The 20,875-nt window shown below is 37.8% G+C and overlaps 1 protein-coding gene across 2 annotated transcripts in view; it reads right to left on the reverse strand.

Moving 5' to 3' along the window:
• The window catches only part of slc35b2 (solute carrier family 35 member B2), a 36,896-nt gene that overhangs the window by 2,199 nt on the left and 13,822 nt on the right, over nt 1-20,875 (reverse strand). Inside the window, exons 2-3 of one of the 2 annotated variants that reach the window (XM_028797181.2) lie at nt 7,137-7,176; nt 2,617-2,777 (exon numbers count right to left, since the gene is read on the reverse strand). In XM_028797181.2, coding sequence (XP_028653014.1) covers nt 2,617-2,777; nt 7,137-7,167 — 192 coding nt within the window. In that variant the 5' untranslated portion in view covers nt 7,168-7,176. The remainder of the gene's footprint in view (nt 1-2,616; nt 2,778-7,136; nt 7,177-20,875) is intronic. The other variant, XM_028797180.2, reaches the window with a different exon arrangement.

Consider the following 20,875-nt stretch of genomic DNA (forward strand, 5'->3'; position numbering starts at 1 on the left):
AACATGAAATGTAAAAAAAAAACTGACCAGGCAAGGGTTCAAACCCAGTCTCTTGTAGCTATGAAAGAGCTGTACTAACACCAACATTTCACTTCAACCATAAATGTACAGTATGCGTTCGCATCCTTTGCTATTTATTTGTGCTTTACAACATCTCAGAAAATAGGCACTTCTTAATATCAAATTTCACTGTAATTTCAGGAATAATTCATTTACCTGGCAATTTATCATTTTAGTTTAAACTAGATTTCGTATTAAGTGGACTTTTCTCACATTATTTGAAAAAGCTACATCTATAATATGTTGTACAAGACTGCTGTACTCTCAATAGATCCTCTCAAGTAATGAACTTCAATTTTGTCAGCAATGTTTGCTTCCCAGATAAAGATCTTAATTATTTGGTCTCAGACTGGGGAAATTCTCCTGCTCTGGGAAGAGTCAGGTTGGATCTTTGGTATTTACATTCTGCAAACTACTACTTTGCTCCCAGAAAAAAAAAGCTTTGTTTTTTAAATACTTCTTTCTTAGTATGTTTTTGTAATTAAAGAAGTTATCTTGAGAACTTGGGTTAGAAGAGCAGAATTGGTATGCACTATAAACAGTGTGACATTATACAGGCATATCAATAAACTGGTGAGATCCCACAGAAACCTCAAAATTATAATGGAATTGCTAGAGCTCATTTCTAAATGCAAAAATCATCCATTTCATTTTCAAAAACAATTTATGGGCTATGCATCACAGGATATAGTCATACAACCATTCACTTACAATGGACACATTTAGAGTAATAAGTTTAAATACTGTTAACACACTCAACAAAAAAATTGAGCAGGCTCTGGTAGAATGTGCAAATCCTAGGCTAGTATTCAAACCCCGCCTCCTGGTGATATCAAGCAGTGGCATCAACAAACTGCTGAATGTAATGACAATAAGGGCAAATAAAAATCTTAAGGATAAAAAGTGATCCCCTGCCTATCGTGGAAGTTACGTTCCAGACCCATCAGCGATAGGTGAAAATCCGCAATATAGAAAGACCATATAAATAAACATTTTTTCAAAGTTTAAGCCTTAAAATACCCGTCACACACGCTTTAAACACCTATAAACTTGTAACAGTGAACAACGTCTGTGTAAAGCTCATATCCAGGAGTTTTACTTTCTTCTGAATGGTCCAGGTCTTCCTCTGGCGCTTAGGCTCACTACTACCAGAAGGCTTAGAAGATGCAGGATGCTTGGTAGCCATCGTAGGGCTTAAAACAAAATGAAAAGTTCACAAGAAGTTTGCTCACAACAATCGGACACAAGCAAGGTACGCGATACGCAAAGAACTGAGATGCGTCTGGGACCCACACTCACTGTTCTTGCGAGATTACACCACGTTAGCAGCAGCCAATCAAAGCCCAAGAGAATGAAAATCCCGCTCTGATTGGTTGAGTCTCCTCTTTCAGCCAATTACGGGCCTTGTAAGAAATCATTTGGGTACTGTAACGCAAAACTCTGTCTACTGTAGTGTACAATGTACGTATAAAATTAGATATGTTCAACAGAAAAATCCGCAATAAATTGGGGGCGCAATAGCTGAACCACAATGTGGCAGGGGATCACTGTATAAATAAATATGTAAAAATAAAATATAAAAACATTGTTTTTTTTCCCTTAGTATAAAAAATTGTAGGCGTTACTAAAGCCTGGAATGTTCCTTTCCCAAATCCTCAATAGGCAGTGCTCATTTTGGCAGTTGTTTTCAAGAAGTTCCTATATACTACTTATTTCTTGACAAAGTGACTTATAAGTATATAACCCAGCCTAATATGTTGCACCTCGGGAGGAATCTGAAATGTTGATGGTGTATTCTTCATGCTGATGGTATAAGAGTTATAAGTTTTTACTACCAGTGAAAAAAAAGTTCAACCCATCTGTATAAAGTAAATGCACTGCATCAACAAGCAAGCAATAAATGTTTATAATTTGCACACTGAAGGAGAAGTGCCGATACATACGTCTAGTAGATGACACCAGTGTTCATACATACGTCTAGTAGATGACACCAGTGTTCAAACAGTGATAAGTAATGCACCTACAGGACATAGCTAACTTATTATTGTAATAAGAACAGCTGAGTCACTTTAATCAAGAGTAAAGTTTACATATTTTTTTTTTTCCTTATGGGAAAAAACAAAATCAAGACAAAAAGGAATCGACACCTGAACCAGATCTAGAGAACCAAAGGGGAAAATTCAATTTGTTATGCTACTGAAATCAAAATAGTACAGACAGGATGACCCACTTTGCATTCACAATGTTTTACATTGGATTAATTTGGCTGGTGCCCATTCAATACTCTGGACTAAATTCAGTCTATTTCAGGATCAGTAAGTGACAGAGCAAAAATTACTATAAAAGTGAACACAAATTATACATTCAGAATAAGGCATCAGTAAAAGAAATTTACTTGTGATGATGAATTACTACAATGTTTTGTGGGACATGGTTAAGTACTAGAGATTGAAAAACAAACTAAATTTTAGACTTACACAATCAATTCAACAACTTTTAAACATCTACTGTCAAACTCACTTTATGAGTTCATTCATGCAAAACAAATGCACCTACCTGTAAGCCTGCAGCACAAAATAGAAGTTTAAGAGCCTGCTTCATGGAGGATGATTCTGTTGTTTCATTTTTAAAAGTTGAAGGCAGTTCTTCTTGATTAGATAGCTTGGGATCATTTCCAAAAATGCAATTTTTGATAACAGGAAAGCAAATACCACTACCTAGAATAACCCAAAAAAAGAAACAGGCAAAAAAAGTGAAAGGCCATTTTTTATAACTTAAGACCAGAAAATTAATTGCACTGGCAAAACAAAGTATAAATGATTCCATTACCAGAAAAGCTAATTAGCTTTATATCTTATAGTAGCTGTCAAACTTAGGTACTAGTGCAAATGTGAGAAGTTTAAAATATCTATTAACGAACCTGCTTGCTACAGTTGCCAATCCTGTTAAGATACTTTGCAACCAATACCCTCAAGCTTTGGACACTTTGCAAGGTCGATATTACATTTGACACTTCAACATAATATACTTGAAAATTAACATTACAAGTTTGGAAGGTTAATTTCAAAAACGGCAGCCCAATAATTAAATATTGTCCAAAAACATAACAATGACAATTTGCAATCAATTCCATTTATCATTCAAGTATTGCATGTGCTGAACTTTTCAAGTGTAAGTAAGGCTAGTATTTTTTGAACCGCAGTGAAATTTATGTAGAGATGCAATGGAGGGAAACATACTGAATCAAGGGCCAAAGAAATGTCTTCAGACAAATTAGTCAGCCAGCAGGATGCTGCTTTGTGTCAAATCAATAGGACCAAATGCAAGTATAACAAGGTTTTTCAGATATGTTTCACCCTTGGTTTACAGACACAGCATCATTCCAAACTCTGCACATTCCCTTTATTTGTACAGTTCATCTGGCATAAAACCAACACAAAAAAAAGAAAAACCCTCTGCTGCTACTTTTCTCAGATTCTTCTTTCTTATTTCTAACTGACTTTATTCCCAGTCTAAAGAAGGAAAATGTTTATTTGCAATTACTTTGCAGGCAGCACTATAGACCTATGTCTTCTCTCCTTCAAAACTCCGCACGTATCCTACTGTTCTCTTTAAAACTTCATAATATTGATAAGGTTCTCGTTTAAAAAAACACATCATACTTTTATGATTTTTTTACACCACTCCATTATAAAAAGATATATTTCTGACTAACTCAATACTTTAGAGTAGAAATTAAAGTAGGAATTGTATGATTTGTCAGCCTTACCGATAGTATTGGCCAATAATGGCATAAAAATGCAGCATGGGGCATTAACATGTTTCACTGTTCACTATTTTGCATGAGTAGGGTTTGAACGATTTAGGGCTGCAACATCTCCAATGTGAAAAACATGGCAAACCTCACACGATGATAAAATGTGTGGCTTTTTTAACACATCTAATAGTGAATCTTCAAATCAGAGTGTCTCATTAGCCAGAACATACCATATACAGTGATCCCTCGCTATATCGCGCTTCGCCTTTCGCGGCTTCACTCCATCGCACATTTTATATGTAAGCATATTTAAATATATATCGCGGATTTTTTGCTGGTTCGCGGATTTCTGCGGACAATGGGTCTTTTAATTTCTGGTACATGCTTCCTCAGTTGGTTTGCCCAGTTGATTTCATACAAGGGACGCTATTGGCAGATGGCTGAGAAGCTAGATTGCTTACTCTCCCCCTGCTCCAGACGGAGGTGGTGTGAGCTGCCGCCTTCAACAGCTTTGTGCCGCGGTGCTTCGCATACTTAAAAGCCAAACAGCCCTATTGATTTGTTTGCTAGAGATTGTTTTCTCTATCTATGTGACATTCTGTGCTCCTGACACGCACTCCTTTGAAGAGGAAGATATGTTTGCATTCTTTTAATTGTGAGACAGAACTGTCATCTCTGTCCTGTCATGGAGCACAGTTTAAACTTTTGAAAAAGAGACAAATGTTTGTTTGCAGTGTTTGAATAACGTTCCTGTCTCTCTACAACCTCCTGTGTTTGTGCGCAAATCTGTGACCCAAGCATGACAATATAAAAATAACCATATAAACATATGTTTTCTACTTCGCGGATTTTATTTCGCGGGTGGCTCTGGAACGCAACCCCCGCGATGGAGGAGGGATTACTGTAATATCAAATTTGATCCTGAAACTGATATAATGGTTGATACATTGATACACCCAAGAGTACTCAAATATTTAACTTTGATACTGAAACAGAGAGCTTTTTCACAATAATGACAAGAGTCTGGCTGATTAAAAAAGACTGTTGAAAAAGAAATTATGTAATTTACACAAAAATATGAATAGATGCAGGTAAATTGTAAAAATAAAAATCAATCTGGCAAAAAATGTTTTAATAGTTCTTTATAAAAATTAAAAGTGATTGATTTTACTGAAATATATCAATTCAATATAAACTTTACACAGATCAGAAATAATCAAGTAATTCTTTTACATGGTACTATTACATTATTTAGTCAGTTATTATCTAACCCACTATATCCTAACACAGGGTCACTAATTAAATTTAAAATAAGTTTAACTATGTGTTCAAATCCTGCTACTAACACCATGTGACCATGAGCAAGTCACTTGACCTGCCTGTGCTCCAATTGGAAAACCAAAAGAAATTTACCGTTTATACTCGTGTATAAGTCGAAAAATTTATGCCTTAAAATTCATTAAAAAAAAACAGGGTCGACTTATCCACGGGGCAACACAATTGTCCATAGAATTTGGGTAATGACATTGTACACTTAACGCTTCACGGTTTTAAATCACCGGTCATCTGCCGTTTCCCATGGTCTTTGAAATAATTATAAGCCAGCAATACTATTGCTAATTAGCTAGTTTTTTTCTAATTTCATTAAATAATTCTTTAAACTGTGAAATACTTGAATTTGAGCATTAGCAGGTTTTGGATAACAAACATACCATTAGCTGCCACGTGCAACCAGATTTGGAATCAAAAGAACCAAGGCAAGGCACGCTATCAATGCGATGCAAGCGCAGCCCGCAATTCAAAAAATTTCTCTGCCTACCTGTTTGTCTTGTCTGACAGTAGCTGAAAAGCAGCATCAAGAGAGAGCAGCCTGAAGTAGTCCAGCAGAGGGTGATCATGTCCAACAGCAAGCCATGCTGTCTTGTGAAGTCCGGTAGCCAGTTCGGCTCCCACGGATCAATGTCTGGGTATTCCTTCCACGTGAACCTTGCCGTAGATGCATCGGCTGCGTGAATGCGTTCAGCTGGCGCGGCATCGGCTGGTGTCCTATCAGCTGATGCCGGCTTCTCACTCTCTTACTCGATTCCTGATCACTGTCAATAAAATCCGATTCTGAAAAATCAGAGTCCGACTCAGCGATAATGTGCAAAACATCGTCTGCCGAGTGTTTTCTTTTCTGCACTCGCTTCGCTCCCTTGTGACATGTCGATGCCATCTTGCCTTTGTTTACATTTCGCAACTCACGTACACGCAAGGATTAGTTGCCGAGTCAATGAGTCTAGCATTTCTCCAAGCACAGAGGGAATGCCTGTGACGTGACAGTGAGTTTTGTTGCCATTAACAGCTGATTGTTGCCTTTCATCTCTGATAGCTGTCAAGTTTTACCCTCGACTTGTACGCGGGTCATAACAAATTTCGTAACTTTCGGCTTAAAAATACACTCGACTTATCTGCGAGATTGACTAATACGCGAGTATCTATGGTAACCAACTGTATCATAAACATTGTTAAGTCACCTTGGATAAAGGTGTCAGCTAATTAAGTAAACTTAAAAAGTATATACAAATTGTTTACACACTTGGTAAATAGAACAGTCAACTTATTGTGCGGATTAGACTCAAGCTTGGCATTCTTGAGTTTGCCAAAGATCAGTTATAGCAGTGCAATTAAAAAAGAAAAAAGAGCATATCCTACAGAATGGCAATACACATTAAAGGCAGAGACAGCACCAAAAAAAAACAAAAAAAACACACTATTAAAAAGTACATTTGATATGCAAGAAAAATATACACCTAAATGGAATTTAATATCAGAAACTTAGAAATTGTGTTTTCTAGTTGGCTAGTTGTTGATACAGATTCTTACACAAAAACATCTATTATAGGTAAATATAACAAGCAAGTCATTTATTTTAAGCATGTTTTGATTTAATTAATTTATTGAACCTGGTCCATCCAATTTCAGGATCACAGGGTTCCAAAAGAAAGCCTTGATGGAGAGAGAGCCTGTCCATCGTAGCATATTTGTCATGGAAAAGTGAATTACGGTAAGAACTTCATACCTCTATAAACAGAACAAAAAGGTACAAACTGCTGACTTTCAAAGTTTTAATCATTCTACAATATAAAAATATTATTCTTAAAAGAACAAAATCACAAAAAAGATAGATGACACTATTAATATTTGTAGATGACAGGAATATACACTATCAGTAAAGATAATAAGATTGGCCTATTAAAAACAGCACGCTTTAGTCCAGATAAAGTTTTGTAGCTCACAGCTTTTTGATTTTACTTAACTGTGAGTTAAAAATCCTTACCTGGACGCACATCTTGTTTTAATGGGACCATCTCATCACCCTGAAATGAAGTGAACAAGAGTGCACATAAATAATCTAAAATGAAACAGATACTGTATTTACAAAGCACTAAATGTGTGTTTTAAGTTAAAATGAATCAAAAGCAGATAAAACTGAATGAAATAATGTCAAAAAATAACTAAAATAGCAAAAAGATGACAGCAGCTTAACAGATCCCCAATCATGTTTGGGCAATTTAGTTTTGTTTCTATACATTATTAATACTTAAAAGATTTTTTTTCAATTTCTGAGTTTGTTAAACTTGAGGTGAATGTAATATGTAATGTGTACAGTATGTCTTTTGTGGCACAAACATTCACTAACTTCCATCCAATTTTGACCAATTTGATGTTCCTTTATTTAAAGTTCATTAGCTACACTAACAGAAAATGGCAATCTGTCAAATATCTAATACATTTTTTTTTTTTTTTTTTTTTTTTTAGAAAGTTTAGCGTTACATGCTTGCATTTCTCCACGTGGTTTAGATGGGACTCTTCTGTTTATTCTCTACCATACTACATTCCAACTGCTTCTCTGATTAACTGCAATAAATAAAAAGAAGGTTATAAGAGCACAACTCCACTGTGCATCTTGCTCTTGAAAGTTTTTGCTCCTTAAGATTTAGAAAACATTATCAACTGTTACTCAGTGACATGACCTGGTAGATTTGTTTTGTTAATGGGAGAATGCAAATCGGTTTGCAACTTGCAAATTTCACATAATCTTTATAATGTGACCCATGTCCATGTGTTCTATTTGAATTTTGCTACTAAGAACAAAAGACTCAAAATTTTTAAGCAAGTCTTACAGAGTCCATTTAGTTTACGAGCTCAAGGAATATAAGGAGCAGACATTAATATAAAAGCTAGTGCAAGAGTTTGGATTATTTTAATAGTGTACGTATTTATGTAACTACCGACAGGCACTGAAACTGCAAAAATTCTGATAACTGAACAACTAGAAACTAAGCTTCAAAGAAAAAATAAAATCAATGTGTTACAGTGTACAAAAATGTGCAATTTACAAAACGTTTGAGTTTTACACTAGGTTTCTGCCATCAGTGTTAAAATATTTTGAGTTATTTATAAAATTGAAAGAAAACAGTGATTATGAACATATATCTCTCTCTCTCTCTCTTATATATATATATATATATATTGTGATGGACAGCCGGGTCCCATGCCCGGCAGGAACGCCCCTGCTGCATCTGTTCCGGGGAAGCAACCATGGGCAGCTCAGTACCTCCCCCGGGACGCTTGGTGGCAGCCTCCCTGGTGGACGGTGATCCCCCAACCTTTCGCATGGCTCCATGGGAGATGGAGTCTTCCACAGCCTGGTTGGGAGCTCGGATGGCCGCTAGGGGGAGCTGCATGGAGTCAACAGCCCGGCTGGACAAATCTTCAGCCCCACCCAGAAGTGCAATTAGGACCAGGTGGTCAAGCACCTGGAATGCTTCCGGGTGGGCTATAAAAAGGGCCAGCCACCACCACTCGAGAGTCGGAAGGAGGAGGACTAAGCTAGAGGAGGTCTGGTGGTAAAGGAAGAGTGTTTTGGTGGTGTTGCAATTGTGCTTTGGGACTGTTTTGGGCTGTGTGGCACGGGGAAGACGTGTCCCACAGTTGAAGAATAATAAAGCCTGTGTTCATTTTGTACGTGCCTCTGCATCAGTCTGTGCCGGGTCAGGCGCTATACAGCATCCAGATTTTATATATAGATATATAATATATATAGAGATATATAGATATATACACACTGATCTACCTAATATTGCATTCAAGTTAAATCAAGTTGAGGAGCATGCACTGTAGAGAACCCACTACACAACAAAACAACTCGGTTTCTGGTTGGAAACCCAGGCAGACACGCAGTCCAGTCCCACCTGCCGGAAATGACCCTCTATCTGCTGCAGCCAGGTGTTACATGGGCAACCCCTTGGTCTGGCCCAGCCACTCGGGTCCCCAACATCTTACGAGCTGGATCACCCTCAGGGAAACGCACCACATGGCCGTAGTGCCGTAACTGTCGCTCCCTCACAATGCAGGTAATGTGACTCCATGAGCAACCGCTCATTCGACACAAAGTCAAACCAACGGTACCTAAGGATTTCCCAGAGAGACACAGTACCAAAGGAGTCCAGTCTTTGTCTCAGGTCACTGGATAGCGTCCATGTCTCGCAACCATATAGCAAGACAGGAAGCACCAGGACTCTAAAGACTTGGACCTTCGTCTTTGCATAGATATCGGGAGCGCCACACACTCCTTTCCAGCAACCTCATGACCCCCCCATGCTCTCCCAATCCGTCTACTGACTTCATAGGAAGAGTCACCAGAGACATGAATGTCACTGCCCAGGTAAGTAAACCTCTCAACAAGGTCAACGCTCTCTCCGCAAACAGACACACTGCTGCACTGGGCCCTTCAAATCTGAGAGACCTTGAATAGTTTGCAAAAGAAGAGTGGTCGGAAATTCCAGTTGAGAGGTATAACAAGCTTGTTGATGGTTATAGGAAGCGCTTGATTTCAGTTATTTTTTCCAAAGGGCGTGCAACCAAATATTAAGTTGCAGGTGCCAAAAATTTTGTCCAGCCCGGTTTTTGAGTTTTGTGTGAAATGATGTCAGATTTGGCTTTTTTTTCTCCTTTTTTTTGTGTTGTTCCAATGCACATAAAGGAAATAAACATGTGTATACCAAAACATTTGTAATTGCAATAATTTTCTGGGAGAAATGTTGCATTTTCTGGGAAAATTCCAGGGGTGCTGATAATTTCGGCCATGACTGCATATACAGTTAGGTCCATAAATATTTGAACAGAGACAACTTTTTTCTAATTTTGGTTCTGTACATTACCACAATGAATTTTAAATGAAACAACTCAGATGCAGTTGAAGTGCAGGCTTTCAGCTTTAATTCAGTGGGGTGAACAAAACGATTGCATAAAAATGTGAGGCAACTAAAGCATGTTTTTAACACAATCCCTTCATTTCAGGGGCTCAATAGTAATTGAACAAATTAAATTACTGGAAATAAAATGTTCATTTCTAATACTTGGTTGAAAACCCTTTGCTGGCAATGACAGCCTAAAGTCTTGAACTTATGGACATCACCAGATGCTGGGTTTCCTCCTTTTTAATGCTCTGCCAGGCCTTTACTGCAGCGGCTTTCAGTTGCTGTTTGTTTGTGGGCCTTTCTGTCCGAAGTTTAGTCTTCAACAAGTGAAATGCATGCTCAATTAGGTTAAGATCAGGTGACTGACTTGGCCATTCAAGAATTTTCCACTTCTTTCCTTTAACAAACTCCTGGGTTGCTTTGGCTGTATGTTTTGGGTCATTGTCCATCTGTATCATGAAACGCCACCCAATCAATTTGACTGCATTTAGCTGGATTTGAGCAGACAGTATGTCTCTGAACACCTCAGAATTCATTCAGCTGCTTCTGTCCTGTGTCACATCATCAATAAACACTAGTGTCCCAGTGCCACTGGCAACCATGCACTCCCAAGCCATCACACTGCCTCCACCGTGTTTTACAGATGATGTGGTATGCTTTGGATAATGAGGTGTTCCACGCCTTCTCCATACTTTTTCTTGCCATCATTCTGGTAGAGGTTGATCTTGGTTTCATCTGTCCAAAGAATGTTTTTCCAGAACTGTGCTGGCTTTTTTTTAGATGTTCTTTAGCAAAGTCCAATCTAGCCTTTCTATTCTTGAGGCTTATGAGTGGCTTGCACCTTGCAGTGCACCCTCTGTATTTACTTTCATGCAGTCTTCTCTTTATGGTAGACTTGGATATCGATACGCCTACCCCCTAGAGAATGTTGTTCACTTGGTTGGCTGTTGTGAAGGGGTTTCTCTTCACCATGGAAATGATTCTGCGATCATCCATCACTGTTGTCTTCCAAGGACGTCCAGGTCTTTTTGCGTTGCGGAGTTCACCAGTGCTTGGTTTCTTTCTCAGGATGTACCAAACTGTAGATTTTGCCACTTGTAATATTGTAGCAATTTCTCGGATGGGTTTTTCTGTTTTCACAGCTTAAGGATGGCTTCTTTCACCTGCATGGGGAGCTCCTTTGACCGCATGTTGTCAGTTCACAGCAAAATCTTCCACATGCAAGCACCACACCTCAAATCAACTCCAGGCCTTGTATCTGCTTAATTGATAATGACATAACGACGGACTTGCCCACACCTGCCCATGAAATAGCCTTTGAATCAATTGTCCAATTACTTTTGAGCCCCTAAAATGAAGGGATTGTGATAAAAAAATGTTTTAGTTGCCTCACATTTTTATGCAATCGTTTTGTTCACCCCACTGAATTAAAGCTGAAAGTCTGCACTTCAACTGCATCAGAGTCGTTTCATTTAAAATTCATTGTGGTACTGTACAGAACCAAAATTAGAAAAAAGTTGTCTCTGTCAAAATATTTATGGACCTAACTGTATCTCATTACTATAGTAAAACAGCACTTTGTGAAAGGAAATGAAAGAAAGTACTTTATACCAGTAATCTCATATGGCATAGAAAATGTAGAAAGCCACCTTTTCTTATAATATCTGGAGAACAAATGGGGTTTAGGGGGGTAGGTAAATATACTGTAGGCTTTATTCATATAGACATTCCAAATTCTAAATCTTTAGGTCTATGCTTATGGAATAACCTAGTCAATCCAAACCATATATTGTGTACTTTTCTTCATAACATTTTTTTTTATTGATTGAGTGATTTTTAGAAACACCATCATAAAGAAATGCCCATCAGTGCAACGATGCAATTTGCTTATTGAAGCAACCAATTTTTGGCATTATCCTGATACCTAGTTGAATCCAAAAAGCCACAAGTCCAACTTTAACCAACAGCTGCAAAACATAACGAAAACATGAACATTACTCCACAATATTTCCAGGTTGATATAATACTTTAATGTGCATTTCTATCCCAACATCAAAATTACAGATGGTATGAGCGACCAAAGATCCAATCTTGTACTCATCTAACCAACTGGGGCTTTTTTAAAAAAAATGTTTTACCTAATTTGTTAAGTTCAACAACATTCATCTTTTTTGACTTATCAGTTCTTAGTCTAACTTTTGGTTGATTGTTGGACAAAGTTTCTCATGCTTCTTCATATTTTTTAATACAATACTACCCTCGATTAACAAAAACTCTGAGAATAATGTTCTGGAATTGGTTCCTAGTGCAACAGACTCATGCAATGTAAAACAAATAGTGCCACTGAATGATTATCTCCCATGCACTAGGGATAGATGTTTGAAGCATGTAGCAGAGTATTCCCGTCCATAGAAATGAATAAGAAATCCTCTAAGAACAATATAGACATTTAAAAAGAATGATACACACATTTAACTAAACCCATAAAAAACTAATTGCCCCCTTTCTTAGTTTACAGTACTTGACTGTAAATTTTTCACACTGAATGTTTTCAGGTCTCCAAACCACAAAATAACAAAAGATAAAGGACACCATATTGAGCAAATAACACTTTTTTTTAATTATACCATTTAATCTTTGAACTATACAGAGTATCAGAGACGCATGGAATCAATAAGCAAGTAGACTGGTGGAGAGAAGGTCTTTAGGTGCCTTCAAAACTCATCTTCAAGTTGTTTTGGAGATTGTGGACAGTACTGACAAGTTCTGTTGGGCTGAACAGTGTATTCTCTTCATAATTTTAGTAATGTTCCTAGTGTTCTTGGGCTCAGTCCACATTACTGCGTCTCTGTTTTCAGATGTAGGTAGTGGGGTAGTGAAAATGAAAGGCGAAAATAGAGACCTCTGAAAACGTTGGCTCAGCACTGTGGTGTGGATGGCCGAACACACAGATTTTGGTTACACTCTGATTTGTTTGTTCTAATTATGTGGCCCTTTCCTGATTGGATTCCGCTCATTACATCATCTCATTCCCTGATTGGTCACACTTCACAAAGAAAAATATATTCCAACACAGTGGATATTGTTGTGTTGCTTACTTATTTGCATCTAAATTGCTAAATTAACTAACATTAATATTACTGTGGGTTGTAATTATTAGCATTTTATTTTCTTTTATATCATCTATATATATATATATATAAAATCCCTATGTGTGTCCAGGTGTCCGTGTGTGGGTGTCCTCTGATGAAGTGCGCATGCGCGGGGCACAGGGCGACGCGCGATATTACTGTCAGAGAAAGTTAGAGGCGTTTTACGGAAATACAAACCAGTACAAACCAGGAAATTAAAGGTACACAATACAGTGACGCATATTACAGCCACATTACTGTCAGAGGAGATTAAAGGCATATTACCGACGTGCACGCTTGTATTACCGCCAGAGAAAATTAAAGGTATATTACGGACGTACAAGCCAGCGGACATACAAGACGGTATCCTTCAATAAGGGCGCGCACAAAAAGGCGAGCATCAAAAGGGCGACCTCAATTGGTCGCAGCGAATAAAGACGTGCGTAAATAAAGATCTGCACCTTTGTTGCTCTTCACATATTCCAGAGCCGTTTGAACTAAATTATCTACGAACGCCTTTATTCGCCACACTCAATTGAGGTCGCCCTTTTGAAGCTCGCCTTTTTGTGCGCGCCCTTATTGAATAGAGCCGTACAAGACAGTATTACTGTCACAGAAAATTAAAGACACATAATACACGGCGGCAGCCCGCGAAGAACGGTCAGCTCAACAAGTAAACATCAACTAAAGAAAGGCTGAAAGAAAGAAAAATACGACCAACAAAAAGAATGAGGTCAAAGTCCCTTGCCATTTAATATAGACTGTTCCTACTAATGTGTATGCACTACTGTTCTAGTGCAATGACTAGTATGTATTATAAATATTTTGTGTACATGTTTAGTTAAAAAAGTATGCATTTTAAGGGTATTGTATATATCCATCCATCCATTTTCCAACCTGCTGAATCCGAACACAGGGTCCCAGGGGTCTGCTGGAGCCAATCCCGGCCAACACAGGGCACAAGGCAGGAATCAATCCCGGGCAGGGTGCCAACCCACCGCAGGTTTTGTATATATTCTAGAATTTATTTTTTATAATCACTGAACAATAAGTTTACAATATTAATCGGAATAAAAACATTTATCACCACAATTTTATTGAAAATTTATTTTTTTATATAATTTCTGCAATGATGTGAGCAAGAGTTCCTTCTAACTACAATATACTGTATAACAAAACAGAAAACAAAAAAGTAAAACATACATGATGTGAAAAAACATTTTAAAATGCAATAAACCTAATTTTTTCTGCAGTAAAACATAACTAACTTAATTATGTTACTTAAATTGCTCTAACAGTGGCTCAAAAAACAAGTAGCTTTAAAAACAAACTCTGAAATTGCTTTACCAGTATCACCACGGATGTAAATATACAGGAGTTTTGAATTGCAATGCAAAAATGTAAGCCTCACCACATGTTCTTGGCTAAGGCTGGCTCTTTTTTTTGGAAGATTTGTTGCCTAAAAGCAAAAAGAGATGGTTAGATGGTGTTGATGTAGCAGGAATATATAGGCAGGTCTTTACAAGGCTGGCCAGAGTGGGGTATCTAGCCTGATTAGTCTTCCACCAAAGTAATGGTTTTTCTTCTTTGGCAGTTTGTTTCTCTCCAAAGTATGCCAAGATTTCATTCTTTAAAACCTTCCCAAAGATTTCTTTAGCTTCCAAATCTCTTGTCTTCTTCAATGCTGCTTCCCGAGCCAAGTAGCAAGCCAAGAGAAGTGACGGTTACAGCATCTGTAGGTCCAGCAGCTGTATTACTGGTGAAGGTACTGGCAGCACAGACGTTTGACTGACACTGTTGGTGATCCCATTTTTCTTTTCACTTCAAGTGCCTCCTGTTTTTGCACTTTAGCTTGCAGATGGAACAATTGTGCAGGTGTCGGACACATCAGCTTTCTAAACAGTGGGTTCCGTGCAGTAACAAGGACTACTAAGTTTGGTGCGAGTCTAAAAATGTGGCCTCCTTCCTCCATTGTTGCAGAAGCTGCTCCATAGCAATGACTTGGAAAGCCTGCACTGCACTTGACTCAAACACACATCCATTATGGATTTCATTAGCCTTGATACAAGTTGGGGTATTGAAGAAATTGCATGGTATTTCTCGCCACTTATAAAAACAGTGGCACATTCAACATGTTTTTAAGAGCAGTGGAAAGCTCTTCAAGCAGGCTCCATTGCTTAGCTTGTAATTCAAAGTACTTCTTGTTTCTCTGTGTAACAGCAGGGTGTTGCAGTTATAGGCCACCTTTGCTCAACCAGTCTAATAATCAAGTAGAACTTACTGTTCCATCATGTGCTTGCAACCTGTACAAGTTTGTGCTCAAGTGTTCCCATCTGTAGCTGTTTTGCTTTTAGCTTTGTGGAGGCTTATTCACTTTTCTTAAAATACTTCATAAGGCAGCATGCTGCTCCAAAAGCTTTTGAAAGGACTGGATGTAACAATATTGGCACCATTATCATGCACAACAACAACAACAACGTTTGCTGGGAAAATTTCAAATCTGCATACAATCTCCTCCATCCAGTCAACGATGTTGGATGCTTTATGTCTTCGCTCCAGCAGCATGGTGGTAAAGCAGATTGACTTCATGTTCCAGTGTTCTCCAATAAAATGGCATGATATACCAAGATAAGCTATAGTTGCCAGATTTGTCCATATATTGATGGTGATTGCAGGTTTCCTGTTGGTAGCTTTAATTCAAGTCATCACTTTCTGAAAAATTTTCTTTTATCTCCTCTCCATCAGTTTATTAAAATGTATCATTGAAGGGACAGTAAGACTTGGATTGAGTATGCAAATCATTGCTTTAAAATTTTCCATTTTTGACTACACAAACTTTTATCTTTTCTCTGGGTCTGGGGGATTTTTTGCTAAGAATTTGTATACATCTGGCTATCACTGTGTGCTTTTATTATTGGATTGTGTAGGTGCAAGGTTTGATACTTCAGACAAACGGTCCTTCAATGAGTGAATGTTTTCTTGTCTGCATGGTTACATAATTCTGGTGGCAGGGTGGTCACTGAGGGTCAACAAGAAAGGACTGAAGTTGAAATTTACATCAGGTGCAAGTTAGCGTTCCCTTGCATGAAAACATTGTGTGCCTTCAACAGTTCATCAGTAACACTGTGTTGAGTGTATATGCATAGAAAGGTAACATTATATACTACAAACATTTGACTAACTGAATTGACTAAATAAGTAGTATGCATCTGTTCTGACTTACCTACAAATTCAACTTAATGACAGACTTAGAAATGGATCTCGTTCATACCTGGGCACTGTCTGCATTTGAAACTGACTGATTTTAAATAATACATCTACACCATAACTACCAATTCAACAATAGCCCTGAAGTTGTGTTTAAGGTCACTTTCACACTCGCAAAGCGTAATAATTAAACCAAGTTAATGCCAGTAGCACAAAGACTACAACCTGTTTCAAATTATCCATCATTTTTATTCCATTATTTATAACAAATTTACATAATATGTGCATGCACAAGTATGGCAAAATCACTTAAAGTCTGAAAGCAAACGGGTGGAGCAGAAGACAGCTTAGTTGACTGCTCTCAAGTCTAAGTGTGAAAACACTCTAATAAACAGTAATATATTAGCTTACCGTGTTGAAGGCACACTTTCAGTCCCTCCCATGTGCTTTCTCTTCAGGTGCCATGCCAATTCTGCATTGCATATTTTATAACCATTTTTTGGAAGATCTTAACACAAAGTGCTCCCATACTTTAGACGTTTTAAGTCATAATTTTGGACTTTTGTCCCCCTCCGTCTCTGCCATGCTGAAATGAACTGCTGCCAAATGTGATGATGTAATGTAAAGCGTGTGGCATTACCAATTCAACTATTCAACAATGAAAATCGTTGGCAACGAATTTGATAATTTAATTTGTTGATTGGTTGTTGCAGCTCTAGTGGAGTCAAGTAATCTAGCATTTTAAAAGGTAGTGTTTGTAATGCTGTTTGCAATGACCTTCAATTTCTTCCTGTAACAATCATTCTTCTGGTTTCTTTTAAAAACTACGCATACCATTGGACAAAATTGTTGTGACAGGTTGTTCTATTTTAAGTAATGTGCCAAGTCAGTGCTTTAAAATAATATGCTGAGTGATAAGAAGAGAAGGTAGGAAGAAAGCAAAGCTGATTGAAAGAGCACTGATCAAGTTAGAAAGTTGCCTGTATAACCATACTACTGTGACTGGACGCAGTTTAACGATCAAAGAGAAGGACATTCCAGCACAACAAATTCTACTGATGAACATTTTAAATCACTATTTATAAAACAAAAAGGACCAATACTAAATCACTTGTTCACTAAGAATGAAAATTGGACAATTCATATCATTGACATAAGCTGGTTCATATCTCATCTTTTGGCTAAAAATGGTACATTTCTGGATTTAGAGTGCCTCGCATCTAATAACATCAATAGCACTATAGAGAGATGGTGGAGGACAATTAGTCAGAAACAGCTACTGAAAACCTGACAACCATCAGATTGAAAATAAACAACCTTTAGTAGAAGGGGTAGATAGCTCTGTTTTCCTAACAAAGGAGTAAACAGATAAAACTACTATACAATTATTTTATTTTTTTACTGAATCTGTTTACCATTTGCTGTGTTAAATCAGTTTAGAAATTACTGGAAAGGAGCAGACCCCTGTCATTGAGCTGTATTATAATTAGGTAGATAAGAAGGCCAACCCCCACTGAATGTAAGACATCTCTCAATTTAGATCCACATTAGAACAATCTAGACAAGAACAGGCCAATCAAAGCTCAATAAAGATAATCACTTCTATCCACTTAACTCTTCCAAAATAACATCAAGTTTAGTTTTTAAAGTCCCTAAAGTCCTACTGTCTAAAACATTACTTGGTAACTTATTCCAATTCTCTATACGTTTGTGTAAAATTTACTTGTAAAAGTTTCCAACTGTGACCCCGTGCTCTTGGTGAGCTCATCTTAAATAGTCTCAATCCACTGTACTACTTCCCTTCATTATTTAAAACACTTCAATCATGTCACCTCTTAACCACCTTTTGCTTAAATTGAAAATGCTCACCTCTTTTAATCTTTCCTCATAAGTCATACCCTGTAGCCCTGGAATCAGCCTTATTGCTCTTCTCAGGCCTTTTTCTAGCACTACCAAGTCCTTTTTGTAGCCTAGACACCAAAACTGAACAAAGTACTCCAGCTGAGGTCTAACCAGCGCGTTACAAATCTTCAACATAAATTCCTTAGACATGTAATGTATACATTGTGTTATATATATAACCTTACATTCTGTTAGCCTTCTTAATAGCTTCTGAATGTTGTCCACGACGACTCCTAAATTGTTCTCATAAGGTATACTTTCAATTTTCAGACCTCCCATTGTCCATTCAAACCAAACATTTTTACTTCCTATCTGAAATACTTCATATTTACTTACATTAAATTTCATCTGCCACAAATCTGCCCAAGCCTATGTATGCTGGTCAAGTCCCTCTGTAATGATTCAGTGGATTCTAGATTATCTATCAATTCACCTAGCTTGGTATCATCTGCAATTTAACCAGCTTTCTATTTATATTACTATCCAAATCATATATCATATACATTTTTTTTTTAAAAACAGCAGTGGTCCAAGGCCAGGCCCCTATAGAACACCACTGTTAACAGCAGCCAATTCTGATAAGGTTCATAGCACCATAACCCTCTGCTTCCCGAGTCTGAACCAACTTTGCACCAATCTACACACTACATCACTCCCACTTCTTTTAATGTGATGCCCAACCTCTCATGTGGCACCTTATGAAATGGTTTCTGACGTCAACATAAATAATATCATATGCACCACAGTGCTGGGCGGTATACCGGTTCATACCAAAAACCGTTTTTTACTTTTGTTATGATATTGACTTTTCTTATACCGCAACACCGGTTTAAACAGCCTAAACAACGTTCGGAATGTGGCGCAGTGGGAAACTGTTTAAGGGGGGACCTTTCTCACTGCTGCACCGCTAAATACGCATGCAATGGAGTACATGCGTTAGTGGAGGTATTGAAACGGTGAAAGTGGACAGAGAACATTCTGAAACTGAAGCTGTAGCTGACGATAAAGTTGAACATGATGACACAGAAGAACTTTTGCCAAAAAAAAGGAGCCATGTCTGTTGTCTGGAATTTCTTTGGTTTTAAAAGGTCGGATGTGGATCATTATGTTCAAATGTGTGAATACTGTTTCTATACTACTGGATAATATTGCAAGCCAAGTTGTACTTTTTTTTTCCCCAATACTGTGTAATGTACCTGGGTACTGTGTAATAGTGTGACGACATGTTGAATTTATTCTCGACATTTCCACTTTAATCTCGACGCTTATGATGAGAATAAAGTTGACGTTTACTTTATTCTGGACATTTCTACTTTATTCTTGCTGTTTATGTCGAGATTAAAGTCGACATGCTGACTTTATTCTTGTAATTTGTCATTAAAGTAAACATCGTAAACTAAACTTCATCTTAAAATGAATATTTAATTTACTAGATTTTCTCAAATCCCATCATAAGTTATGTAGCACATTAAATGCTTTGTTTTAAGTGTTCCCCGAGCCATGTTAATCGCTACGCACTTCTTAAACTGACGTCCTCTTGCACGGAGAGGAGGCACAGTCAGCGATCTCCACACAGAATACATTCACTTCATGATATTCCTGCTCTCTGGACATTTAGAATGCTAAGATAAATACTTGATATCATTTTCATGATGAAATGCATTAAAGCATGTATTAATCATGTGGGGGCACGGTGGCATGAAGGGTGCACTGCTGCGTCACAGCAAGGGGGTCCCAGGTGTTCTCTGCCTTGAATTTACATGTTTTTCTGGTGGGTTTACTCAGCGTGCTTCAGTTTCCTTTCAAAGTCATGTAGGATGTGGGGTTTTGTTATGCTATATTGACCCTGCTAGTGTATGTATTGCTCGTATTCACCCTGCGATGTGCTGGCACTCTGTTCAGGATTTGCTCCTGCCTCGCACACAATGCTTGCTGGGATGGGCGCAACCCTGAATGGATGGCATAATTAAACATGTATAACGAAGATTTTTTTTTAAAGTTCTGAACACTCCGTGGTCTAAGTTTATAACTAGTTTCACAAAGACGTTAATCTTGTGGTGATTCTCCACATAACCAAAGAAAAAGGAAGGATAGGAACTGGGAGTTTGCTACGTCAGACAGAGACAGCACGCATGCAATAAAGAAAGCCCGCTCAGAAGAACATCCATTGAATTCTGTGTTCATGTCTCCGACCACCAGATCACAAACCCAACATTTACACAATATTTAAGTTAAACCTGTGCGATACCCATTCATACATCCAGTATTTTGGAGCCTCGTCACACCTGCCATAAAGTTCTCTACACTGAATATACACTTGGGGACCTCTTACTGTGAGGGAGCAGCACTACCGTGCATGTTTAATACCTACTTTAATGCATTTCATCATGAAAATTTATCTTAGTATTCTACATTTTCATAAAGCAGGAATATCATGAAGTGAATGTATTCTGTGCGGCAATCGCTGCATGTGCCTCCTCTTAGTGCAAGAGGAAGTCAGTTTAAGAAGCGCGTAGCAATTAACAACTGGGTCGGGGAACACTTAACACAAAGCATTTAATGTGCTACATTAA

The sequence above is a fragment of the Erpetoichthys calabaricus genome, chromosome 3 (genome assembly GCF_900747795.2).
Source record: "Erpetoichthys calabaricus chromosome 3, fErpCal1.3, whole genome shotgun sequence".
Taxonomy (NCBI): domain Eukaryota; kingdom Metazoa; phylum Chordata; class Cladistia; order Polypteriformes; family Polypteridae; genus Erpetoichthys; species Erpetoichthys calabaricus.